Source organism: Triturus cristatus, chromosome 2_1 (genome assembly GCF_964204655.1).
Source record: "Triturus cristatus chromosome 2_1, aTriCri1.1, whole genome shotgun sequence".
Classification (NCBI taxonomy): Eukaryota; Metazoa; Chordata; class Amphibia; order Caudata; family Salamandridae; genus Triturus; species Triturus cristatus.
This window is the reverse complement of record NC_140581.1, coordinates 31,665,592-31,693,110: the sequence shown is the minus strand read 5'-3', so window position 1 is coordinate 31,693,110 and position 27,519 is coordinate 31,665,592. Positions and strand designations below refer to the sequence as shown.

Here is a 27,519-nt window from a genome sequence, read left to right as displayed (position 1 = left end):
TGTCTCCCCCCCCACCCCTTAGCGCCTTGAGACCCTGCCGGGTATGTAGTGCGCTTTACAAATGCTATGATTGATTGATTGATACTGGAAGACAATATATTTTAATAGTGCTTGGTCGGGAGCAGCACAAACTTAGAATTTAAAATGGAACTCCACGGTTAGGGGTTCTCTTTAACTATCAGAATTGATTTCTATCCAAATGAACCCTTTTTGAAATAATAGGATAATGAAAGACTGGGGAGAAAATCTTAATGCTCTAATCTATGCCTTGTAGTTTGTATGCAGCTGTTTGATGGTGGTTAATAGCTCACTGTTCTATGTTAGGATTTTAACTTATAAACTGCAAACAACAAAAGGATTTCTCAGACAAAAGCAGTAACCCACTGACCTATTTACATTATATGCACTTTGTGATCTGCATGGTATACGTTCTTTGCAGCATGAATATTAACTCACTGCGCCACCTTAGCATGAGTCAAAACTCCCACTAGACAAACCTCCAATCTTTCTTAATAACCAGAGTTATCTTGGCATTTTTATTTTTGGCTAAAATTGCTGGAGGCAAGGAATGTAGCAGCAAGTGCTTTTCAAACCGTAATATACTTGTAAACAAGACGCCCGCACCCGAAGTCAGCGCCCGGTGAGGTCGCACCGCCCTAGAGATAGCCCTGAGAACTACCGCAGCTCTCCTCCAATTTAGGAAAGACCTGAACACACGTCTCTTTAAATAACACTACATCATGACAAATTAACATTAGACCTCCACCCACAGCCTCAGCTACACCTGTACAGATGGCTTTCGGCTAGGTCTTCCGTATACAAATACACATACTTACATACATATTTATACATGGTAATGGCCATCACATTTCCAAGGTTACCCTATCACCACGGTTGGTCCACCTGTTCTATTCTGTGTATCTTGCTATCCACTTAGGTGTTTCTATTTAACCGCCCTTCAACCTCGCCACTTAGGAGGCGTATCTAAAATGGCATGTCTGGTGTCCAAAGTGGGTTGGAGAAAAAACAAACAAAGGATTAGTTGGAATACGGGTAAATAAGCGTTAAGATGGAAATCTTTGAGGTGAGTCAGGGCGAGAAGGGGAAAGGAGGTTAGCATGATACAGGGACATACAGTATCTTAAAAAATGCACTTCAGTGATCTTTGGTGAAAAATGAACTACTTTCAGGCAGTTCTGGTTCCGGGATCCAAATGTTCCTCGGGCACCACAGGTTCCAGTGTGTGTTGGCATTATGTTCTACCTATAGATATGTATCTATGTCGCAGTTGGATGAGAAAGTTCACTGTTGGAGCCGGCCTCGTGGCGTGGTCCTGTTCCCCCTCGCTCAGCTGCACGAGGTCCCACAGTGTACGAGGACGTGTAATCCAAGATGGCTCCTCCATCTTGGATTACACGTCACTCCACGTGACCACCTCCGTGACCCTGCTCTACCCGGCCTCGGTCCCAGCGAGGCCCGACATCGAGGCGCCGACCCCTGGCCCGGGGGATACCACGTGAGCCCTTCCCACTCCCGGCGGAGGGCAGTATCGATGGGACCCCCAACCGTCCTTCCACACCTAGGTGCGACCGCCCCACAGCTCTCTGGGGCCTGGCGCCTCTCCTGCTGGGCGTCTGGCCGCGCCCTACCCGGCCTCTCCGCCCTCCTGGGCGCAAGGGTCCGGACATCAAAGGGCTCAAGACCTATATCTGGGGCGACCCGACAACAAGATGACAGTTGTATCCTGGAGTCAAGAGCCCTGCTGATCGGATCGCGGCTGACCCTACGGAGAAAGACTCTTCCTGAAACTACCTGCTGAGCCCTGCTGACGACGTCGCGGCTCCATCGTGCTTACAAGACTTTCACGAACCTTTGGGGCCCTGCTGACGCCGTCGCGGCCCGACCTTGTTGCAACAGACCATCGGAGCCCAGCTGACCTCGTCGCGGCTCGACCGAAGCGGACCTACCACCGGAGCCCTGCTGACTGTGTCGCGGCTCGACCCAAGCGGAACTACCCCCGAGCCCTGCTGACGCCGTCGCGGCTCTCCACGTCCGAGCCGCTCTTAGACCAGCATCCAAGGTCTGGCGCAGAGCCCTCCCGTACCTGGTTGGTACTGAGACTGTCCCGCTACCCTATTCCTTCCAAGACATCGAGACTCTTACTGGATCTCTCGATCCCACTGTACATATTGAACGTGCTCCTTTTTTTATATAAAGAACCAAGATAAGCAACTGATACGGAGTCCTGTGTGGTGGTGTTACTGGGCCTAGTACGATTATAGGAGAAGGACCTCTCCTAGGAGGCTTCTCAGTGGCGCTCGGCTATAACTTGGCGGTAGGAAGGTGCCCGGAGTAGTCCCTCCGACTCCCCGGTGGTCCTCCCTCCAACATTCACTGCATGGTGTAGAGTTGTGTTCCCCTGCCCTGAAGGCCCGAATGCAAGTATCTGATTTCCTGTTTTTTTAATTTGGACCCAGCCTCACACTACTCTGGTTTATACACAAAGACCTAGGCCTGTCCCTTCACATGATCAACGTCTTGGACCTTTCCTAATCTAATCTGTTCTAAACAGCTTTTATAGAACACAAAGCTTCCCTAGGCGTCCCAGAGCTAATCAGTGAGTCCGAAGCTAAAGCTGGAGTCTCCAGAACGCAAAATAGCAAAGAGGAAGGTTTTTAATCGTTTGCGGGAGGCCAGTTCATTTTGGGTTGTCCGCAGTAAATAGGGGAGGGAGATGCACAGTTTAGCAGCATTATATCCTAAGGATCTTCCTCCACACCTTGCCTTTTTGATCCTGGGGACTACTACCTGTTGAGTGTGAGAAAACGGGAGGGTTCTCCTAGGAGTGAAGAAGGAGAACAGAGGGTGAAGGATAGGGGGCCACTTTCCAACAGTGCCCTATGAACTATACATAGGACCTTAAATGTAATCCTCTGTTCAACTGGAAGCCAATGAAGGGAGAGCAGAGCTTGTCGAGTTATGCCTGAGGTAGTTCAGCAAAACGCGGGCTGCTGAGTTCTGTACCACCTACAGTAGTTTTGTAACCAATTTTGGCGTTTTCTGATACAGAGAATTTCCATAGTTCATATGGGAGAGAATGACCTGGAGGGGCTCACCAGGCATTTCCAAATTTTACTGACAGTGGTCTAATGTTCCTTTTGAGGCTTCAGCATGTAGAGCTGCGGTGGGAGTGTTGAGTGTTGTAAATCCATAGTTGTGACCAGACCGTTTCATTTGTGTCACTAGAGAGGAGACCTTCTGGCTCTCTCGTTTAAAGTTCTTCTCCTATTTGCTAACCTAGATCCTAGCACTATGCTGTGGATGTTTGTGTATATGGCCTGTGTGGAGTGTATGAGTGAGCCAAAGTAATGGAGGCCGTTGGGTTCCATTTTACAGACCCCTGGCCTGTTCCTGTACACATGATGTAGGTGAGGGTGTTTTCCCAGACAGTGAAATTGTATTGTATTGCTGATGTTCCCGTAGTTGAAGGGAGAAGTTCTAGACACTGAAGTGGAGAGAGAGGAGTCAAGGCTCCTTTACAAATGTATATACATTTTTTGTTGAGAGAAGCTGCTGCCATTTGTTAGATGGTGGGACTTTCGTATCTGTTGCTCAAGGTGAAAACGACCCCTTAGGTGAGGCCAGCCTTTGGTCTACCCCTTATCACTTCCCCAACAACACACGGTCCTGCCGGTCTTTCAGAGACACAAAAAAAGGACCAGTGAGACACTCCACTAACAAACAAAATAGAAAGAAGCAGAATAAGGATGAAGTCCCTCCTCAACCTCCCAGGCATCCCCACCACACAACAGAAATAAAAAGAGGACCACCGGAACCCAAGCTCTTGTATCACTACCAGATTGGCAGCCATCTTGGAATGGACTGACTCAAGTTCAACTCAACTCAAATACGCTACTCTGAGCAGCCCCTCCCCACACTAAATACAATAATATGCATTAGTCGAGAGCTCACCCCATAACCCCCTTTCTTAAGAACTGCCATCAGCTGAGTCACTTGAAGCTTGCAGAACTCCACCCATAATATACAATGAGCCTACTAAAGAGATGCTAGGAACTTTGCCTGTCCTTACTCCTATAAAATCTACGAGCTCCCCCTAAAAGGACATATGATGCAGGCCTGCACAGAAACCTCCACCCCTGCACTATCCTCCCTCTTGAAACCTCACGGTCCAAAAGCCTTGTCCATCACTCGCCTCCCTAACCTCTCCTCCACAGCGGCTAAAAATCTCTAACACAAATTGATTCAATAGCACCCAGAACTGCTTATCGCATATATCTATTACAATGTATCCAAAGGCCTAAAAAGAACAGATCTCATCATTTACACTACACGTCCAGCAAACATTCCTAACTATATACTTTCACATTACCAAATCCACGAACATCCCGTACCAACACACACTCACAATCTCCAACTTGCCCATGTTCAAACGCAATGCTACCACTACCATCTTCAACAAGCATTTGCAATGCAATAGGTCTCGCATTATAAAAGTGTGAGCAGTTGGCATTGGTGATAATAATGCATCACTAGCTATTGGCATTGTAAATGATAATGGCATTTATTTTTGTGTTTGTTTTATAAAATAGATAAAAAAGGCATTGTCCTGAACAATGCCAATAGCTTAAACTTTTGCAAATGCGAGACCTATTGCATTGCAAATGCTTGTCTTTGTTTGCTGGAGTTATCCACAATCGTCGGCCCACGCACCCTTGTCATTGACATCATCAGATACGTCATCCTCAATGGAGATCACCCAAATACTGATTTTAATATAATTTCTCTTTGGGCTTTTAAACGTGTTTCTGTCTGCTGAGGAATGTAGATATTTATTTTTCCTACTATAATGTTATGAGTGCACATTGGTATTACTGTCTGCAGGCCTGCGGTGTTGGTGCCAACGTGAGAAACATTTAAACAGTGTCACAACGCGTTTGTAGATCGCCTCAATGTTGGCAATCTTTATTACAGCTGGGATTTTGGTGTTTTTTTTTAGGTCTGCACAAATGTGCTTTTTTTCCAACCTTTGCAAAAGTTTGTAGCAACGTTCAATGAGATACACCAACTCGAAGTGGGACACCAACACGTTCTACTTTTTTCACTCAATTAAAGATTTATAAAGTGCAACAAATCACCTGTGAGGGTCTCAAGGAGCTAGAATGGCCAGTTGCTTGGTGGTCATCTGCAATCTTCAAATTGACAAAATCTTCAGCAAAGTTCTGAAGTTGAACATCCACACCATAATAATCCACATTTGTAAAGCGTGAACATTCACCCGTAAGGGTTTCTAGGCGCTGGGGGCCGTCGGGAAGATGAAGCAAGCTATTGCCCAGAGTCACATGGTGCTGGGCTAATCTGCCGCCGGGGATCGAACCGTGATCCCCAGATTCCGAAGTCAGTCGCCCTGGCCGCGGCGCCACACCTCTTCCCTTCCCATAAGAACGCCCTCACTACATAATTTGTCTATCGCACTCTGTGACAACTATTTAAAGGGGCCCCATTTCCATACATCCACTGGGGGATCATCGAATGTCAGCATAAACTCTGGCCTTTCTCACACACATTTGGGAACTGGCTTTGGCATTAAGCCAAACCCTGCTTACAATTATACCGCTGCAACTACATTAGGTGCACTCTCCTTATCTTGTATTACAAGGAGTGATACTTGCATCCCACACTTCTGTGATGTAACTTTCACCACGTACAACCACACTGGTCTCCAAGATTTGCTATATTTCCATGCTACGCGCCCACCCATGTTCACACAGTAACTATATGCTGTATATGACTAAGAGGTTATAAGAGAAGTCATCGGAGATGCCATCAAAGATGTCATTTAACACGAAATGATTGATGTAATGTGAGGTAATAAGCAATGCATGGCAGGGCTGCAAGTTTTGGTTAGCTCAGTGAACTATAACTGCTGAATTTCAGTGTTTTTTGTTTTTAAATGTAAGTTTTATTTTGACATCTAATTATGACATCACTTTAACCTTTCTTTTTTATGTGAATCAATATATAGTGTGTATGTGTATATCTATATACATGTAATTGCATATGGATTAGTTTTAAAATACACACTAAAGTTACATAACAGGGATTCATTAACAGCGTCTCGCGCACATCTGCCTTTTAAAGAAAGCTCGGTTGGCTAGTGCACCTGTTGTAGAACTGTACGAGTCAGTTTAATCAGAGTTGCTGAGCAGACACATTACTTTAACCCGTCCACGTGTACGTAAATGGCTACATTTCTTGCATTCTGGTACTTGTAGTTTTTCCTGGTACCATATGTGTCGGAATGGAAAGGTCGTACTGGACGAGGTATTCACACCTGGCCTGGTACATAATCCCAAGTGGCCCCTTGGCCAGACCAGCCCAGTCATGGCTCTTTAGGCAACATTTGTGTACTGATATACTGGACCGATTCATACAATGTTAAATGGGAAACTACCAGCCCCAGAACGCAACATCCCGTTGACTAATAAGGCATGGCTGATGAAAGGAGTCGGGCATGACGTGGGGTTGCGGGACAGCTAAGCCAGTATTACAACTCGAGATTTTTGCACTAAGTTTGGTCACAAAAGCTTCCGTCAGAGCAGCTCGCGGGCACTCGAGGGTTACACCGCATGGTGAAAACAAGTTCTATTTGCTGCTCTGTGCCCGGGGTGCCTGCTGCTGCCCACTGGTCTGGCAGTGCCCCGAGTGCGCTCTGCATTATTTGCCTTGCTGGCATTGCGTCAGTCCGTGCCAAGCCCACAGCAGAGGCCGTCTCAAAGGTCAGGAAGTCCGCCGTCCGCGCCCCGTCTGGAGTAGTGCCTGGAAGCGTTTAGTAATGAACAAGTGAGCTGTTCCCGCCTCGCAGCTTCTCCCGCGTCTCCTCCCACTGCTCAATAATAAATGCGAGAGTTGCCGACTTCGGAACGGAGAAACTAAGGAGCATATTAACAAGCCAGGCGATAAAATTATCGCCGCTTTAGCGGCAGAAAACTGCCGCTAAAACGGCGATAATTGGCTTGATAATATGCTCAGTCTATGGAATTCCAATTGAAGCCTATGTTAAATGTGAATGACATCTAACATGGGCTTCAATTAGAATTCCATAGAGCATATTATCAAGCCTATTATCGCCGCTTTAGCGGCAGTTTTCTGCCGCTAAAGCGGCGATAATTTTATCGCCTGGCTTGTTAATATGCCCCCAAGTTTGAGCCTCTGCGTCCGTTCAACATCCTGTGATTCTGGGCAAATCAGGTGCCTGCCATAAATGAATGTGTCTGCAAGTGGTGCTCCGGAAAAGCACGGTGTAGATGGTTAAGTGCTGGTGCTGAGCACCGGAAACCACCGACTCAAATTAAGCTCTGCTTAAAAAGAAAAGCGAGTATAGCTCTTGCAACTGACCTCTGTACAACCGGCCGGCAGCTGTTTGCGTGTAGCATGTGGGCCCTAATGCGAACTCGAGTTGGGGCCACTCGTGTTTCATCCTTCAGAACTCCTTAAATGGATGCCATTGATTTGAGCAGCAGCGCCAATAAGGATGAAGCAATTTAGCCCGTGGCCATCGGCTTTTCTTTGTGAGAGACCCGAGGGCTTGTAAGGGGTTGGATTGTTCCACTTCATTGAAAACCTAATTTTAGCCGTCAATGAGCCCTGGGTCGTGCTTGGCACTTTTAGCTAGTATCGAGTATTAATTAGTAAATGCGTGACTACAGGTCCCAGAATGCAAAGAGCTAACTGAATAAAAACGAAAGCTGGCTGATGGATCCATGGCCGCTATAAACAGTGCAGTAGGCCTATATTTTGGGGGACAATACACCACTGCAACACTACCTGCATTGTGTTTCAGAAGAACTGCAGTCTGTGCAGCCGCTGCACGATCTAAGCAGGCCTCAGAAGAGAGCCTTTCCAGGCTAGGCAGTGGCAGGAACAGAGTTAATCACCGCAAGTGTAGAGTGCATTTCTAGAAATAGTTCCAAAATATGTTGAGACAGACACGAGAAATGCAGCCAGTCTTCTTTTCGTGCATTGCTATTTTACTGTTCAATGTCTTCCTAAACAAGACAGGGTCTGAGAGAGGGAGGGGTCGGGTGAGTCTCAGACAAACGCACAGTTCAGGAAAGAAGACGGATTGGCGGGTGGAGAGACGGGAGGAGAGAGAACAAAGAGAGATAGAGAAGGGGGCAGAGAGAGTAGAGGCACGAAGAACAAGAAGGGCTGGGCGAGAAGGGAGGGGGGAATGCCAGCAACAGAGGAGCCCGCGAAAGTGATCGTGATTACGATCGCTACGGAGGAAAGACACATGGCGCTGCGCGCGTGCACGTTCACGTGCACTGTAGCTTTAGGCCACGGCAGCACTTTGAGAAACCCACATATAAAATGTCTCTTCGAGCCTTTGGCTCGCGAGACCTAAAAATGGAACTATCATGATTCAAGCCAATGATGCCAACCTACGCTCTACACAAAATGAAACAAGCACGAGTTATACCACAAACTCTACTCCCTCCCTCACAACTCACCTTGCCCTCACCCCAGCCGGTACTGAAACTAGCAGACCTAGCAGCCCACTGGTACACAACACTAACCCTTGCTTACACAATATGGTCTACTCACTTATTAACACTCTCACAAGCCAAGCCCAGAACAGAAGTTCAGTTCAGAATACCCATCCCAATCCCATGCCCAACCCATCAAATCCTCCAACCACCATCCCACTACATAAAACTCATCCCCCTCCCCAGCCTCACAGACCTCGTTGGACGTCGACCAAGATGCTAATGCTTCCAACTCCAACTAATCCACGATCACCAACACGCCGACGGCCCCATCTCAAAGGTACCTACACTAATCACCCACCGAACCTGTCATTAAAAATAAAGAACCCAATGACATCTTTAATTGCACTTTCGGCAACATCTCGAATCTCACTCCCACCAACAAACATTCTTGGACTCGGGATCGCTATACCCTGTCCAATCTGAGGTGAAACACCCATATTCCGCCCTCATTAAATCACATGCCTATGTCCAAACTAAACAACTAATTTGCCTGAAAAATCAACTAAAGAAAGTAATACAGGGTCTGAACAATATCATTAGGAATCTAAACACGTATCCAAATCCTGCAAATCAACTCCACCCCCTACACATGCACCAACACACTCCTCCCAGGAAGAGCCAAGACACCATCACTCAGATGGACCACAACCTCTCTCAACAACAAAGCTCATAGGACAAAAACAACGAGCACTGCGATGTCTTGAAGAGAGGCAGCGAAGCTAGCCAAATCTTACAACCTGGGATTTGCTCAAATCAACCCCTCCTCGAAGATCCTGGTTATCACAGGACTAGGGATAAATCACACTCCAACAATCATGACCAGACCACCAGCACACCTCATCAATATCCCTCTGACCGCCACCTCTCAAGACCCTAGGATTGGCAGAGAAACCAAATGCATGCTCATAAACTGCAGGTGTCCCACCAAGAATGCAACAGAACTAGCAAAAGCCATCATAAACCATGGCATTGGCATTGCATTCATCACAGAAACATGGCTCAATGAATCCTCTTACCCGATCATGGACACACTAGTCCCACTGGGATTTTCAATCAAGAAAGCAGGAAGGACCACCACGGTGGAGTCATCACCATTATTCACAAGAACAACATCAATGGGGGGGGGGGGGGGGGGGGGGTAACAGACGCCTTCAAATGCAACTCTTTTGAATGTCTCAGAATCATCATAAGGATGAATAACAACACAAATATGATCTGTCACCTACTCTACCACTCACCAGGTAACACACTCTCCTTTGGTGAAGACCTTGAAGAGCCGATAACAGACTGCTCACTCTCATGCGCCACGCCAATACCATCATCCTAGGGAACCTCAAACTTCACTGGAATGATGGAAGCATCATTAATCCAATCCTTAATGACCTCTTACTCAGTAAGTACCTCTCCCAGCGCTGCAAAGGTCAAACCCATAACAAAGGCTCAACCCTGTATGCTGTCATCGCTCAGGAAGAAACACTAACTGTGAACAATATCCTCCCAGTCGACTGGTCAGATCATCCCATCATTCTGTTACATATCAACAAAGTGTATCACCATGCAACAGACCTCAAAGGAAAAATTGGACCCCTCCCCCCACCCCATATCAGATAATCTCTCAACAACAGAACTCACCACCCCCTAGAACTCAACAATGTCCTCCATACTGGAGAAAGCAGCCCCACTGATACTGAAAAGGATGAGAAACATACCCTCGAGATCCTGGTTCAATGAAGAGCTAAACACTGAAAAAAGACAGCTTAGAGCGGCAGAAAGACTCTGGCAAACTAATCCATCCACAGCCCACCTTGATCAACTAAGTAGAGAATGCAGAAATTACTTAAAACACCACGAAAGAAAAAGCCACCTTTTTTCTTTAATGCTTTAGATGAGAGCAAAGAAAGGCCCAAAGAGCTTATCAATATCATCAAGCAACAAACCTCCAAACCACCCTTAAAACACCCTCAGAACTCCAAAGAACAGTGTGACAACTTCACTAAATTCTTCATGATAAAATCATGAAGATTGAGCTCTTCTTTGATGATCACAACCAGTCAAACATTGAGAACCTTCCTCCCAGAAAGGAAGATAACAATCCCCTTTCTCTCTCCACGGACTCCTATCAACGATCACTCCATAGAACACCAATGGGCGTAATCGTATTCAAGGGCCCCCCACAGCTCCTAGAAGCTGGAAGGTATTCAACTCACTTTAGGATGCGGACATTTCTGCTCTGCTGCCTATGTCTAAACCGTCCTCCAACCTGGCTCAACCCCTCCCAGCATCCCTGGCAAAATATTCAAACAAGCCCTAATCCTCTCAGGACTAAGATTATAAACAGCTCCCTGATGACTGGAGTGATGCCAGACTGTCTCAAGCTCGGTCAAGTCACACCACTGCTTAACAAACCGTGAACAAACCCAAACGACTGCAATAACTTCAGACCTGTTTCCAATGTCCCCTTAACCAAAACTCTATTCTTGTTTCCAATGTCTATTCCTGTTTCCAATGTCCCCTTACTAACCAAAACTCTTGAGAGGTGTTATGTCACAACTAAACCAACACATTAAAAACAGAAATCTCCTGGACCCTCATCAATCGGGCATTAGAAAAGGATGCAGCACGGATACAGCTTTCCTGATCATATTAGATGACCTGCAAAAATCCCTGGATGCAGACAGATGTTGCCTGTTCATACTCCTAGACCCATCGGCACGCTTCAACTCTGATGGCAACAATCTTCTCTTGGATTTCCTCCAAAAAAAGATCAGTTGGGATGGGTTGGTCCTACGCTGGTTCACTCCTTTCTATATAACCGCTCTCAACAAATCAAAATAGGCAGTCTGACCTCTCACAGAACAGCAATGACCTGGCCGTCCCCCAAGGATCTGCCCTCTCGTCCCCACTGTTCAATATATAAATGGAGCCCCTCACTGGCATTCTCAACCAAGCAAACATCCCCTTCCATCTATATGCAGATGAGACCCAGCTCTACATGGAAATCTCCTCACTAGAGGACTACACCGGCTAAATGCCACCCTCAAAGAAGTACAACAATGGCTATCTCCCAACCAGCTGAAGATCAACCAAGAAAAGACAGAAATTCTTCTCATATCTAAGACAGAACAGTACCCCCTCAATAGACCCTCTAGACTGCGGGCTAACCCTAGCTAAATACGCCAGATCTCTAGGAATCACACTGGACCCCAAACCGATCATGAAAGATCATATAAAGAACAGTGCGAAGAATGCCTCCGACAACCTGAAAATTATGGACAAAATTAAACCTTATCTGCCACTGAATTATATTAAATCCGCCACACAAGCGCTTGTGCTGTCCAGATTAGACTAGGGAGCGCCACCCTCATAGGCATGGCGAAAGCTTGTCTTGCACCCCATAGATCCACTCTAAATGCAACAGCCAGAATGGTCACAGGAATCAAAAAATATGACCACATCTCCCCTGCTGTAAAATAACTGAAATGGCTCCAAATTGACGCTCGCTGCAGCTTCAGAACTGCTTGTCTTACTCACAAAGCCCTTCACACTGGGAAACCAGCCTACCTGGCCTCTAAACTCAAATAGGCAGGCCAGAGAAGAAAACTAAGAAGTTCAAACACCCTATTTCTCATTCCATGTAAAGCCCACAAACATAAAACTCTGACACGCTTTCTTTCAAGCAATGCCCCTAAAATCTGGAACTCCATTCCTGAACACATCAGGACACACTCATCCTTCTTGAGCTTCAAGAGACAGCTAAGGGCTCTCCTCCTGAACCAACATCTCAAGTAGCAGGACATCCATAGCCCATAAGACCTGTTGCCCTCCGTTGTTATTTTTCTTCCTAACTCGAGCTCATACTGTGATTTGTTTTCATTCAGTTTAACTAATTTGTTATGAACATTTACTGATGTAAAGCGCTCTGAAACCCTTGGGTCTTGTCAGCGCTATATAAAACTCTTAAATAAATACATAAACAAACTCTATGTGTCTTTTGAAAGCCACATATCTGGTGCTCACATCTGTGGTGCCCCTGTTATGGGTTCTCCAGGCCAGACACCACCCTGCTATGAGGACATCATTCTACACAAAGCCTGTGTGCGCAGAGCAACCTAGAAAGGAGACTTAAAAGAAGAACCACCCAAAACTGGTTCTCAAAGAGTACACAGTCGATCAACATCCTCTGTCTGATGCAGCTGTACAAAAGTTAAAGCAAATGAGCCACTTGTTGTTCAGTTCCAAGTTGTCTTTGATCAAGGACGGGAGTGCTCTAGGGGTACTCAGATGACAGCTGGGCCACCAAAGCTGGTGTATGCCTGACGAAAAGCTTCACAGATGTGAGGGGACATCACCTGAAGTCTAGACTTGGTGGAAGAAGTAATTCCTCTGATTTGAAGTGCTTAGAAGGCATCCTACAGGGGAAAGAGCCTGCCAATCCTGCAGGAGGTGAGTGTCCAGGGAGTGCCAGGAGCAGCAAGAGATCAGTGCTGAGAGGATATGCCAGGAGAAGGAAGACTGCGGAGAGCAATCTGAGAGTTCTAGGAGAGGTGGGTGCAGCCTCTCCAGAACTGAGCTTGCAAGCTGGAGTCGATGATCAGTGGCTAACCTCACTGCTGTGCATGATGAGCGACTGTGGATGACCTGGCTGCCCTATCCAAGAACTATACCCACAGCACAGTCCACCATAACCGTGACCTGTGCCTGTGGCAGACTATTCTTACTAAACCACTGGGTTGGACAATCAGTTATTGTGCTGCTTGGAATTTGTTGAGCTTTGAACTTGTGCACCCCTACACAACCTCTCTGAGAAGCCTGTGACTGCTCGCCTTTGCTATAAGTGAGAGTGAAGTGCTGAAGGGGTTGTACTGGCCCCAGTTTGCAGAAACATAGTAGGATGGAACCTGGAATATCAGAGTGCCAGTGGGCCCTGCTTGCCACATTGTCCCCCAAAAGGCGTCTGACAGTGGCATATGTGTATCGCAAACCTAGTTAAACGATAGTGGTGCGCTGTGCCATGTGAAAGGCAAGGATACAGTTAACTACTGATACGAGAGGCAGCTGGTTGGTAGACTGCCACTGCATCACGATGTGCTGCTTCAGCTCTTCAGAACTGCAGCACGTTTGAGGCGGTCCTGATGAATACAGGGATGTTGTGTTAGATATTGGCTGCATAGATGGAAAAAGCTGTTACCTTGTATTTTTCTTTACACTTGTTTGACTTCAGTCTGATGGTATCCGGGCTGCATGTGTTCTGGAGCGGCCATCCATAGTGAGCTGGTCAGCCAGATAGGCGGGGATGCAAGTTGTGGTGGCTTTGTAAATTATGCTGTTGGCTTTAAAGATGTTGTATCCCAGGAAGGAGAGCCAGTGAAGTTCATCCGTCCCTCAGTGCCTTACCGGCCAGCCTTCTCAGGAACCACTTTCAGGTATCTGCAGGGGTATCGGGCTAGGCAATGACCACTGAGGATGACTTTCAAGTCAACGAGCTCCCTTATTGGTTGGCAGCAAGGACCTCCTTTCCCGCTAAGCAAACAAATAACTTCTTTATGTCTTCCAGGTTTCAGAATACATCTTTTGTTATTTGCCCTAGTTTAACTGGGGCCTGTAAGTGCATTCAATCAGAAACAAGACATAAGATTCTCACCCTAATCGCCTCTCTGACAACCCAAAGTCTCTCTCTAAAAACCCAAGTCTCCAGGCTGCTTCTCTGGTCCTCCCTTCTGGTGTCCTCAGGGAATCCAACCTTCTTCTTCAGCCCTCACATAGTTGCTCATTAACTTCATCTCTGGTCTGTGTCACTCTTCCGTTGTAAGGCAGCTTCTTCATCTCACTTATCGTCTATCTCAGCGTCGCTCATCTGACTCTCGATGCAGGTCTGTGTTGACTTTTATAGCTGCATCACTTTTGTGTCTACCATCATTATTGCCTTTAGCAATCTGTCATATTTGGTTTTTAGCAGCCATGAGTTATTTATTTTTATTAGCATTTCTAGTGTGTTCACTTACATTGAGAAGGAATTCCTCAGGAGGAGGTTAGCCCCTTCATGTCTTCCCAACTGCCTTTGGCATCATTCCTAGGGCTAAAGAGATATATTTTTCCTTTTCTTAGTTTTCTTTTATTTGTATTGGGATTGGACAATGAGAAAGGCAAACCAATGCAGCCCGGCTGAATATGTACAAGATGTGGTACAAACTTGTAACCAAAATATCCTCTGGTAGATATACTGTGTTGTAAATTATATTTTCTAAAATATTGCCCCATTGTAGTCAATGACAGAAAATCTACAACTAACATGGCAATACTATTGTAAACAATATTTAGGACACAATATTTCTGTCAGATGATATTTTTGGTAAGAATATTCTGATATATACCCCGAGTGTAGCCAATCAGTTTACAGCATCAGCTTCCATCCAAGATGGCTCCCAATGCTGACATCCGAAGTCCTTTCTTCCTTTCTAAGTGTGAACTGTCTAAGGAAAGATGCCCCTTCTCCTTCTCTGCCTGTTCTCTGAAAGCCCAAGTATTAAGTAAAACACGTTATGGAGGACCACTAGCCATTACCTATGCCTCCACTTGCACTTCCGCCTCCCCATGCATGACTTCACACGCCGTTTGACACCGCTCAGATTAGCAAGCCACACACTCCGTGCCTTCTCAGTGAGCACTCCCCGCTCCCTGGATGCTTTGGGACTCAGGGTTAGTGGTTGCTTCTGAATATGCATCTTAACTGCAGTCGAAAAGCATTTACAGTTGCCCTGCAATGTTTCCAAATGATGTCGGGAAGATTTGAGTAGAAAACAAGTCACTCATGGTGAACCAGCTGTACGTCAACAGTTGACATTAAGCAAGTCAATGCTATGATCCACTTTTTAAGAGACGAGACTCATCCTTTCCAGGTCCCCCATGTTCTAGTGCAGGAGCTGTCTTTGTGAGCTTACACAAGTATGTCTGGTACTCAATGGCTGCCATCGATCTTGTAGGGGTGAACTGGCATGTTGTAGCTTTAGACAAAACAACACAAATGTTTGGTGAGAAGAGATATGTACCATTGGCAGTGAAAACTACTTAACAGGTTTTATTTGTGATGTTATATAAATGACTTGTAAAGACCCTCCCACCACACCCTGCCTCCACTACAATGTCAGGAACTTTAACTATACCAAGGGACTTGTTGCTTCACCTACATTTTAAATCAGCTGGTATTCGGAGAAATGTCAATCACTACAACTTCGAATGACTTCACAAAACAAGCTACACGAGGTGGTAAATGCTCTTGAGTCTTACAACATGTTTTCCTATTATCTTTTTTTAAATAGTTCTCAGACATATTTTGCTGTGCCTTGTGGGAAATAAACAAGGCCAGATGTTAGGACAGTAACTTTTAACTGTTCTTTCTGATGTCAATGTTCACCATCAATGTATTTGTGTTGATAGAGCTGCAGGTCCCCTACAGGGACAACCTTAATACAAGAACCGTAACACAACAGCCTCTCTCAGCCTCTTGCTCTGGGAAACACCCTTTCCCACCCAGTCTAAACCACGTAGTGCCTTTACAACATGGGCACTACACCGAACACGACGTTACCACGCATTCCTTCCCTACTGTGACACAGACTGGAGTTGCAATGGTAAATTATACTATTCCAAAGTCCAGCGCTTCCCTAAGTCAAGTCAATGTAACGACTTGCGTGCTAAAGGAAAGTGCAGTAACAACACCTTCGATGTACTGCCCATGTTGTAAAGGCATGCGTGGGAAAGGCATGGATGGGTTGTTTTGCCATGCAACCGCTTAGCCTTGCCACAGAGTGCATTACAGTTGAGCGTGTTTGCTGACTTCAATCTTTTTCGCCATTTGTTCGAGGTAGGCACAATAATTGCTGACATATTTACCCACAATGCTCTTGATTGAACTAAATACAATGAAGCAGGTGCAGCTGAACACTATGAAATGGCTCTGTCCAAGTTCGTGTTTCTGGGTATGAGGTTTAGGATGAGTGGCCCCACAGCTTGTGTTACCAGAATTCTTACAAGCAGATTGCTACTTGGTGGTGGCCCCCCCAGACCGTCATGCTATTTTCTGGTATGAAAATCGCATGCCACCTGGGCGATGCACAATACGGTGGGTCTTGTAGCATTTTGGGCCATAAAGTTTAAGCAGAGTTTACCCATTGAAGTCTTGTCCCACTTTCTACAGGCAGCATGAAATGTCAGATAAAGATGTGGAACTGATGTCTCCCATTTGGACAGATCGAATATGCTACTTACCAGTATGCATCTGTTCTTGGCATGTAGGGCTGCTGACATTGAATGGTTAGTGCCTGAAGTTCACTAACTCTTCTTAGAGAAGTAATGGCAACTAGAAAAGCTACTTTCCAGGTTAGAAATTGAATCTCACAGGAGTGTAGAGGTTCAAAAGGTGGTCCCATTAGTCTGGTGAGGACCACATTTAGGTTCCAGACTGGCGACGGGGGGTGTCTAGGGGGAATCACATGTTTGAGGCCCTCCAGGAAAGCTTTGATGGCAGGCACTTTGAACAGTGAGAGGTGCTGTCTGTTTTGAAGGTAAGCTGCCAGTGCGGTTAAATGTATACGGATGGAATTGTATGCCAGATTGCATCTGTATAAGTGTAATAAATAACAGATAATGTTTTGAGTTGACGCATCCAGCGGATTTATGTCATTATTTTTACAATAAATGACAAATCTTTTCCACTTGGCCGCATAGCATGCTCTGGTTGTGGGCCTCCTGGCCTCCTTGATGATATTCATACATTCTGGAGGCAAGTTTAGGTAGCCAAATTCTAAGATCTCAGGAGTCAGATCGCCAGGTTCAGCTGTTGCGGATCTGGGTGCTGAATCTCGCCATGGCTCTGCGTTAAAAGTGGGGGTGTGAGCCGTAGCCTTTGATGCGGTACCACAGAGAGTTCCAGAAACATGGTGTACCATGGCTGACGTGCCCACGTTGGAGCAAACAGGATGAGCGTCATGGAGTGTTGCTTGAGTTTGCATGCCACCAGCGGTATTAATGGTGCTGGGGGAAAAGCGTACGCAAATCTGCCGGACCAGTTCATCCATATTGCATTGCCCTGCGACTGTGGATTTGGGAACCTGGCGGCAAAGTTTTGGCATTTTGCATTTTCCCTTGTGGCGAATAGGTCTATCTCTGGATGACCCCACTGCTGGAAATACGGTTGGAGTACTGATGGATGTATTTCCCACTCGTGCATTTGGTGGCTGTGTCTGCTGAGCAGATCTGCCATCTGGTTGTCTTTGCCCGGGAGGTGTTCCGCCATGAGGAAGATGTTCCCCTGAATGGCCCACTTCCACATGCTCTGAGCCAGATGAGACAACTGTGGCGAGTGTGTTCCTCCCTGCTTCTGTATGTAGTACATGGCAGTCATGTTGTCCGTTCGGATCAACACGACTTTGTTGCACAGGTGTACTTTGAATGCCTTCATGGCTAGGAAGATCGCCATTAGTTCCAGAAGGTTGATGTGCATCTTCTTTTGCTGTGTCGTCCATAGTCCCTGCACTGTGTGATTGAGTACATGAGCTCCCCATCCCTGGAGCGACGCGTCCGCCGTCAGTATAATTTGTGGAACAGGCTCCTGGAACGGTCGGCCCTTGCAAAGGTTTTGTGGATTCCACCAATGCAGAGAGTTGTATGCCCGACCGCTCACCAACACTAGGTCTTTTAACTGTCTGTGGGCCTGATTCCACTGACGTGCCAAGCACTCCTGAAGCGGGCGCATATGTAGTCTCGCGTGCGGGACTATGAAGATGCAGGAGGCCATCATGCCTATCAACTGCATAAACACCCTTGCCGGTAGTGAGTGTTGAGGTTTGAATTTGTTTATGAGCAACTGCATGCTGTTGATCCTCACTGAATTGGGCTGTGCTTTGGCTGCCATAGTGTCTATGGTTGCGCCTAGGTACTGTTGTACGTGGGCGGGTTGAAGGTGGGACTTTGGATAATTCAGTGAGAAGCCCAGGCTGTGAAGAAGGTGAATGGTGTGGGACATGTGGCTGGCACAGAGCTGGGCTGACTTTCCCTGGATAAGCCAGTCGTCCAGATAAGGATAGACGTGTATGTGCTGTCTCCTTAAGTGTGCCGCTACTGTTGCCAGGCACTTGGTGAACACTCTGGGTGCCGTTGTTACTCCGAAAGGGAGGACTTTGAACTGGTAATGCTGATTTAGAACAGTGAACCTGAGATACTTTCTGTGTGAGGGGTGTATGGGTATATGGAAATACGCATCTTTGAGATCCAATGTTGCGAGAAAGTCTCCCTGACCGAGCAACGGCAGCACTTGTTGCAGAGTGAGCATGTGAAAATGTTCTGAGAGAATGTAACGGTTTAGAGGTCGTAAATCCAGTATGGGTCTGAGAGACCCATCCTTTTTGGGGATTAGAAAATACAGTGAGTACACCCCTGATCCTTGGTCTTCTGCAGGCACGAGTTCTATGGCTCCTTTTTAGAGCATACTGAGAACTTCCTGTTGGAATAAGTGCAAGTGCTCTGCGGACATATGATGGTGTCTTGGTGGTATGTTGGGTGGAGTGGTCGTGAACTCTAGACAATAACCGTACTGGATAATTTCTCTCACCCACCTGTCTGTAGTAATGGATTCCCAGACTGGCAGGAACTGTTGGAGTCTCCCCCGACAGGTGTTACGTGGTCGGGGGGCAGTGACAAGGCGTCACTGTTTGTTGGTGGCGGAGGACCTGGAGCTGTTGTTTCCACGGCCTCTGCCTTTGACGTTGTTTCCACGGTATCCACCTCTATTATTTTTATTATAGGAGGTCTGTGTACCTCCTTTAGTGTACTGCGACTGTTGGGAGTTTTGGCTTTTAGATGGTCCTCTGTTGCTGGAGCGACGAAAGGACCCACTCCGAAACTGCTGTGATTGCAGAGCCCCCATAGACTTTGCAGTCTCCGTATCCTTTTTGAGTTTTTCTAGGGTGGTGTCAACTTCGGGACCAAAGAGGGAGTTAGGGTTGACAGGTTGATTGAGTATAGTTGTTTGTATTTCTGGTTTGAATCCCGAGATTCTTAACCAAGCATGCCGTCTTAACATGACGCTGGTGTTAATAGTCCTAGCTGCAGTGTCAGCTGCGTCAAGAGCGCACTTAATGGAAGCGTTGCTTATAAGCTTCCCTTCTGTAATTAGTGACTCTGCTCCTTCTTTATACTGATCTGGGAGGTGCTGTAGCAGTGTCTCTAGGGTATCATAATGTGCCCTGTCGTATCTAGCCAGAAGTGCCTGAGTGTTGGCAATTGTCCAGATGTTAGCTGCCTGTGCAGCAACCCTCTTTCCTGATGTTTCCAAGACCTTAGACTCTTTGTCTGGGGGAGGAGCATCACCCGTTGTCTGTGAGTTGGCTCTCTTCCGAGCATTGGAAACCACCAATGAGTCTAAAGGCAACTGTCCTTTTATGTAGGCAGGGTCCACAGGAGCTGGCCTATACTTTTTTTCAATTCTAGGGTTAAGGACTCTCGCCCTTGTGGTCTCCTTAAAAATGTCATTAGCTTGTTTGAGGACCCCCTTCAGCATGGGCAGAGTTTTAACAGATCTTTCTGAGGTAGAGAAGGTATCCTTTAGAAATTCGTCCTCAATAGGATCAGTGTGGAGCTGTACGTCATGATTGTTGGCGGCTCTTTCAATTAAGGCATTGAAAGCAGCCGTATCCTCTGTAGGAGATGTTTTCACCACATATGCTTGTGTGTCTGGAGCAGTATGTGGGTCCCCTGCATTAGTATTGTCCACCCAAGGCTGGTTCTGGTCTTCAGGGTCAGTGTCCATAGGATAAGTGCCCTCCATATCACCAGCATCTCCAGCATCCACATTAGAGTGTGTGGGTGAGAATGACTGAGGTTCTGTGGCACAATATTGAATCTGTTCCACTAGAACTGGTGATATGGTGTCTCTGTTACTATTTTCGGTTTGTATATGGAAAGTCTACCAGTGTTGGCGTCGATAAATTGCCTGGGATCCTCATCGTCATGAGGTATTGCAACAGCTCTCTTTTCCGTTTGTATTCCTGTCGGTGCCTCGACATTTTTCTTCGGGTCGATAGGTTCTTGTGGGTCGAGACCCTTCTTGGCGTCGAACATTTTCGGTCGCACCGCTGGTGGGAGTCCGAACTTGATGTGCGTCGACGCGATGTGAACCGCACTGACCGTTTTTGGCTGCGGGGCTGCTTTTGCGCCAATCATGGAAGCCTTGTCTTGGATGCGTAATAACGACTCCGACACCTTCTGCTTTACAAAGGGAGACGGTGCCGTGGATTGGACACGGTCCTTCGACGCCTTTTTGGTTGTGGCATCAAGCCCCGTACCAGATGTCGTCTTCTGGACACGAAGACTGGAATGGGGTGGGTCTCGAGGGCCGCTCTCCATATGTGTGTCGACGCTCCTTGGCGTCGATATCTTCGGGTCGGCAACCTTGACCTTGATTGTAGGTGCCGCCTTCGGCTCGACGTTCGTAAGACTCCTCTCGGCGTCGACAGCCTTCCTTTGTGTCTTCGGCTCCGAGGGCTTCGAGGCCTTGTTGCCGTGTAGAGACTCTTTCACTTTCGTTTCGATTTCGGTGCCGTTGCCTTCAGTTTCGATTCTCGTTGATCGAGTGATGGCGCTTTCGATACCGACGGCTCTTTAGGATAGTTCGACGCCGGGCATTTATGCGGGGTGGAAGAACGAGAGGAATGATCTTGGGTAAGGCCTTGTGGCGATCCCGCGACCTGAGCCTTATCGAGTGTCTCATTGGGCCCTGAGTCGACCTGTGGGCGTAGCTCATCTTCCGAGCCATCCTCCTCAGCCCCTAGGGCCTCTTCGTCGTCTCCTACCTGTTCGACGACTTCATCTTCCTCTTCATCTAGAATATGTTCGTCTTCGGCATCATAGTCGGATTCACGCTCCGACGCCGGATCCGATATCTCTCCTTGAACTTCAAGGTCCACGACCTCCTCATCTTCGGTCCCGAAGATGTTGTCCGGGTTTGGCGCCGCTTTCTGCGCCTCGAGCCGAGCTGCTCGACGAATGCGAAGGGTTTTCTTCAATCGAAACCTGGAGCCCGCCATACAGGTGGCTTCGTCGTGGTTTGGAGAGAGGCACTTGTTGCACACCGGGTGCACGTCGAAGCGAGCATACTTAGCGTTGCAAAGAGGGCAACGCTTGAAGGGGCTATTCGATGTCTTTGGATCCATCGTCGATCTTGATCGGCTCTGACGTCGAAGGGCAAATGGCTAACTTCGATGAAGATACTCGGCGCCGAACGAAAACGATACCGATGAGTAAAAGGCCTAAATACTCTAAGAGCTAAGATTAGGACATCCGAACCCAATGGCGGAAAAAACTATCTAAGGATGGAGGGGATGCCCATGCGCACTGTAGTCCAGGGGAGGAGCCACCTATCTCGTGATACTTCGAAGACTCTTCCAGGACAACAATGTGCAATCATCCGGACCCAACACTAGGCGGCGATCTATGCACAGATATGAATTCAGCAGCCCACATGCCTCGAACCATTATATACTAAAAAAACAAGTCAGTAACTCTGTGTAAGGTGTGACTTTCCTCTTAGAGGTGGGTGGGATGTACAGAGAGAGTCTCTGATGACCACTGCTTTGAATCAGTATGGATCATAAATGGATCCACAGGTATGTGTCCTGCTGCCGGACATTAGGTATTTATGAATGCACAGCAGTGATAAGCCACTGTTCACCATGCTTGAAGGCACATGTTCTTGCAGGTATCATTATGTTGACAAATGCACATATGTGCAGTGATGTCTCCCCACAGGCCCATGAACAAGCACATAAAGTAGCAAAGATCCAGCGTTGATCACACTTGAATACAGAAACATTCCTACTTTTCATGTTTGGTGACAGATCTTCTATGTCTTCTTCTTCCTGAGTGCTGCTTTGCTCTCTCTGCGGTCCAGACTCATTCACGTGCTGACTGCCCTCCTGGTGCTGCTGGAGTTCCTTCGGCCTCTCCTGGTTTTGCGGCCCTTCAGTCCCCTCAACTGTCTCGGGGAGACTGACCATTTCCAATAACTAGACAAATGGAGAGGTAGAGAGGGTCACATCTTCTATGGAGCAACCAAAACACACAAGAAAGAAAACAAAGACCTGTCAAGACATGGACCATCTGTAATACTACCAAGAAAGACAAGGCATGTTCATGCCCACATGCCAGGCATGCAAGATTTAGGGCAGGTCTGTTCTCAGCTGAAGGCACTGGTGTTGAAACCACAATCCACCTAAAGGGAGTGATGCCAGGTCACAGACCACTTGAACAAGTATCACTTGCACCCAAAGATGGCACACTCAAGAAACAGACTCATGATCATGGTATAAAACCTCTCCCATCATTAAAGTGCTCACATGGACTATATCTATAGATGCTACCGGAGGAGTCGGTTGAGCAGCCTCGCTCTAAGGTAGCGACGCCAGGTAACAGACTACTTGTACAAAGCTCAGGGAAGGTGATCTCCTGTAGGAGACCCATACTCACTGTACTAGGCATCACCCGTAAGTTGAACCACCCTCACCTAGGTTTGCAGATCACCTAGGTACAGGTTACATACAGCACAAAGATAAAATGTCAGATCACCTACATGCGGCCCTGAGATGGTGAACCCAAGTACAAGACCCAATCCCACTATGTTCAACGCATTACAAGGTCCATTCTCGACCCTTCTTTTCAGTTCTTTGGTGAACCCCTCTCACCAGCATTATCACGCAAGACTTGCACCTACCAGCCAGCCGGACTCTCACATCAATACAGTGTGTTGACAACTCACTCACCTGCTGGGCTATGTTTTCCTCCAAGTCCTGTTGGTATCTCAGGAGGTCGTTCCTTACATGCAGGACACACTGGTAGATATCCATGAGTTCCTCACCTTGTTGATCCCTGTGGGGATGAGAACGGGAGTTACTGCCCTATCAGAACACCCTGTCCATGACATGGGGCGCGCTGTTTTCAGAGAAGACCAGCATCAAGATTCTCTCTCGCCAATACTGTGGGTGTGGAAGAATTATAGTAACACTGGAACATTTTAATATAACTGGGTGCCTGCAGGTTCATTTCCTCCATGTTGACCGACAGATTCCTCTCTTGGCACTTTGTACTTCAAGTCCACTCTCCTTCCCAACAACCCATTGATGACTTTGGAGGCCTTCCAGACCAACAAACTGAATCCCTGACACTTTGCACTTTAAGTCCATCCCTCTTCCCAACAACCCATTGATGATATTGGTGGCCTTCCAGACCGACAAACTGCTGTCCTGGCACTTTGCACTTTAAGTCCACCTCTCTTCCCAACAACTCATCAATGATAACGGTGGCCATAAAAATCCATGTTATTTTTATAAATCAGTCTCGGATTTATTCTTGAGTGTGAGTCTCATTTATTGCCTCTGAGAGTACAACAAATACTTAGCACTGCCCTCTGCTAAGCCTAACTGCTCGCCCGCACTACCACAAATAGAGAGTTAGTATTATCTACTTTTGCCTCTGTGTACCAGTCAGGGTCTTACTGGACTCTCTACACAGTGTACTCGGTTTTAGGACGCTTTATAGAGATCCAGCGTCCTATGGGATAGAAAAGATGAGGATGAGGGGAAAAAAAAAGAAAAGGAAGGATATGGCAAAAGATGGAAAGGAAACAGGTGGGTAAAACGTGAATAATGGAGCGAGTAGAAGGGAAGAGAAGAAGCACAACATAATTAGAGATGAGTAGGAAGGTTATGAGTGCAACAAAGTAGAGAAAGTGATGAAGGTGGTGTGAGGGGGACGAGGAGGAGTCTGAGGAGTTAGGGTGATGGAACTGGAAAATGATAAGCAAAGTGGGTGACAGGTGTAGGACAATGGATAGGCATGTAGTGAGAGTGCAGAAATGGAAGGTGAGTAGAGGGAGAGTAGTAGGGAAAGATGAAGATGAGGATGGGGATACTGACGGATGAGGAAGAGGAGAAAGGAAGATGGTCAGAGATAAGGGTTATGAGCAGATGATGAGGGGTGGTCGAGGGATCAGAGGAGGGTGAAGAGAGTGGTAGAACAAAAGGGTGAGGCACATGATGGGCGGGAAGAGTGATGGAGAAAGAGAGTGTGATGTGAAAAGGATAAACAAGTAGGAAAGAGTAAGAGAACAGGAAACAAGTGGGAACATGCCTGCCAATATTAAGTAGAGACTGTTCAGTTTTGAGGCACTCACATGAGCTGCATATTCCATCTTTGTTTCAGTTAAAGTACATTCTACTCAAGAAACTGACAACCAAATATTGGTTGCAAATGTTGTTTGAGAAACTAGCTAGCAAATGAGAAGTCCAGTTGTCAACGTTAGAAGCTGTGCTCTTCATAGAGTGGGCAGCTATGAGCTGAAACAGGCCCACCTTTGATTGGTCGGTTTTGCTCAGGTTCTCAACTTTGTTTGCTCTTACAATTGTTATCACGCTTACTTGGAATAAATGTACAGCAGTTGGCACTATCAACAACTTTAAAAAGTTGCAAACCTCCTTACTATCTCTTTGAATTTCACATGACCCCCCTCCAGGTCTTTGTAGCTCTTGTGCGTGCTCAAGAACACGCTCTATATAACCTATGCCTTGGTGTGGCTGCTGTTCACCAGTGAAGAGCATGTACAGGGCAGCAGGAGTGTATGGTCTGATTATGCACACTTGTTTGTACACATGCCCACTGATACTCGCTTGTATGGTAGCACTTTACGCCTCTTTTACATACACACATTTGTTCCTCTGTATGCAGCAGCAGAATGGTGAGTCTGACAGAAGGGGTGAGTTGACTAGTGTCCAGGGTGAGGTGGAGAGAGTAGAAGGTGACGTGGACAGAGGAGAAGAAGGGTGATAGGTCGGAGACTCCCAGAAATATAGAGTAAAACTACTAGGCACAACCCCGGCAGCTGGCAGAGTATGCTGCTCATCCCCTACAAGATCATCAAGCATGCCCATAGCCAGCTCTGACACCTGGGAAATGCCAGACAACCCCATTCATCTTCATGGTCCACAATTGCTTCATCATGGCCATCCGGGGTCCCGAATCCTGGAGCTGGACTGGCACTACACGCGATGGAGTGGTAATCTGGGTCCCAACCCTTTTACATTTCACCTCTTCTCTCTGCAGGCCTGCAGTCAATGGCTCATAAAACGAAAATCGGACAAATGGGTGTAAAGATATATGGAAGGAAGAACAACAAGTTGATGTGTGAACAAACTGGTCATTGGATGGATCGAATGATGAACGGGTCGATGGACAAATGGATGGAAAGGTGAAAGTGGATGATAAATAAAAGAATGGGTGAATGAATGACTGGACTGGTGGATGGATGCAATGTCAATAGATTGTTGGAATAATGAAACAGTGGGGTGAAGGGTCAAGGAATGAATGGGTGGGAGGCTAGAAGGGTAAGATGTACAGGTGAACAGAACTGGTTGAGGAAGTGATGGGCTTACTTGTTTCACTCACATGGAGTCATTAGTCATTTGTTTTAAAGAGGGGTAAATTTATATGTTCGAGTTACTCCCTTGAGTAGCTGTATGGTGCAAGCCGAGCCAAAAGGCAAGGAGTGATGTACAAGGTTCAAGACAAGTATAAATTCAACGAGTAACAGGAGCGGAAGCTGGTTGTGGATGGTTAATGCTTCATGATGTAGTGTTCGTTAAAGAGGAGCATCTTCAACTCTTTCATAAATCGAAGCAGCGTTGACGTGGTCCTGATGGACACTGAGATGTTGTTCCAGATCCTGGGTGCATAGATGGGAGAGGGCGGCTGCCTGGCATCTTTTATTTTTACACTTCCTAGTCTCCAGTCTGATGGTGACCTGGCTGAGGGTCTGCTGTGACCCACCAGAGACAGTGAACTTGTCCCCAAGGTAACCTGAGGTGCAGTGGTGCTGGTCCAACATAATTTATAGGTAGTGTGAAAGTGTTGCATGAGCAAGTGGATTTGTTTTTTATATCTTACTTTAGTAAGTTTCAATGGTCATTTTCAAAGACAAACATGCTTCCTCTTGCCAGGCCAATGTTATAAGAAGTGGCGTAGCGTTTATCGTGCACAGTGTCTAAAGTCCGTGAGCCTCCCTGAAGAAATGGGTGAAATTGGAATCATTTTTAGCATCAATTATTTGTAATATAAACTTAATCCGCACACAGCATAATAAGTGTGTTAGTTATTGCTTGATAGCGCCACCTAACGTACTGATGCCATTTCGCAACATTGCAAACAACGGCCATTAGGTTTTAGGCGACAATATATGTGGTTTTTGTGGTATGTGCTTCTAATACTACATTGTGTGCTCAATAAAAACCACATTCATGGTGTCCTTGTACTTGAAATGATCTTGGAATAAATAGCCGTTGCACCAGGAATATTCTAGGAGGTCAAAGTTACACCTACTGAATTGGCCAATGATTGCCTCGGAAGCATGTCCATCAGTGTATGACAGAGACAAGGATCCAGAAAGGCAGTCACAAGGGGGTACCTGTGGTCTTCTCGGGCTTGGTCCAGAGCCCCTGTGTGCTTCAGAGCTGCAGCGAAGACGAACGAGGAGACCAGATTCAGTAGATCCCTCTGCGGGTTGACCTCACTGTCTTCGGCTGTGGGAAGGAACACAGGAAACATTAACAGTCTGGAACAACAGGAGAACCAGTTCTTCTTCTTGGTCAGAAGTTCTATGTGATCGTTTTTTGAACGCGCCATCTGGCAATCATTTTAAGCCGGCGCCAATGAGTGGGAATTTCTCGGTGACATCACTGCAAATGTCAGACATGTCCTCTAACACATAGGTACTTGTGCAAATTTCAACATCTGCACAAGTCCATTCATTTAATTGAAGATAAACTCATCTAAAAACTTCATGGAAAGTCTATTAGTTTTATAAATGAACACTAAACCTTTGCCAAAGTGTGTCGGACTTTACTGAAATAAC

At 46.7% G+C, this 27,519-nt stretch overlaps 1 protein-coding gene across 7 annotated transcripts in view; it reads right to left on the bottom strand.

Moving 5' to 3' along the window:
* Nucleotides 1-27,519, bottom strand: part of LOC146863653 (putative E3 ubiquitin-protein ligase HERC1) — a 1,482,062-nt gene that overhangs the window by 1,061,825 nt on the left and 392,718 nt on the right. For all 7 annotated transcript variants that reach the window (XM_085627737.1, XM_085627739.1, XM_085627735.1 and 4 more), the window contains exons 20-22: nt 27,073-27,187; nt 23,381-23,486; nt 22,441-22,627 (exon numbers count right to left, since the gene is read on the bottom strand). In XM_085627737.1, coding sequence (XP_085483863.1) covers nt 22,441-22,627; nt 23,381-23,486; nt 27,073-27,187 — 408 coding nt within the window. The remainder of the gene's footprint in view (nt 1-22,440; nt 22,628-23,380; nt 23,487-27,072; nt 27,188-27,519) is intronic.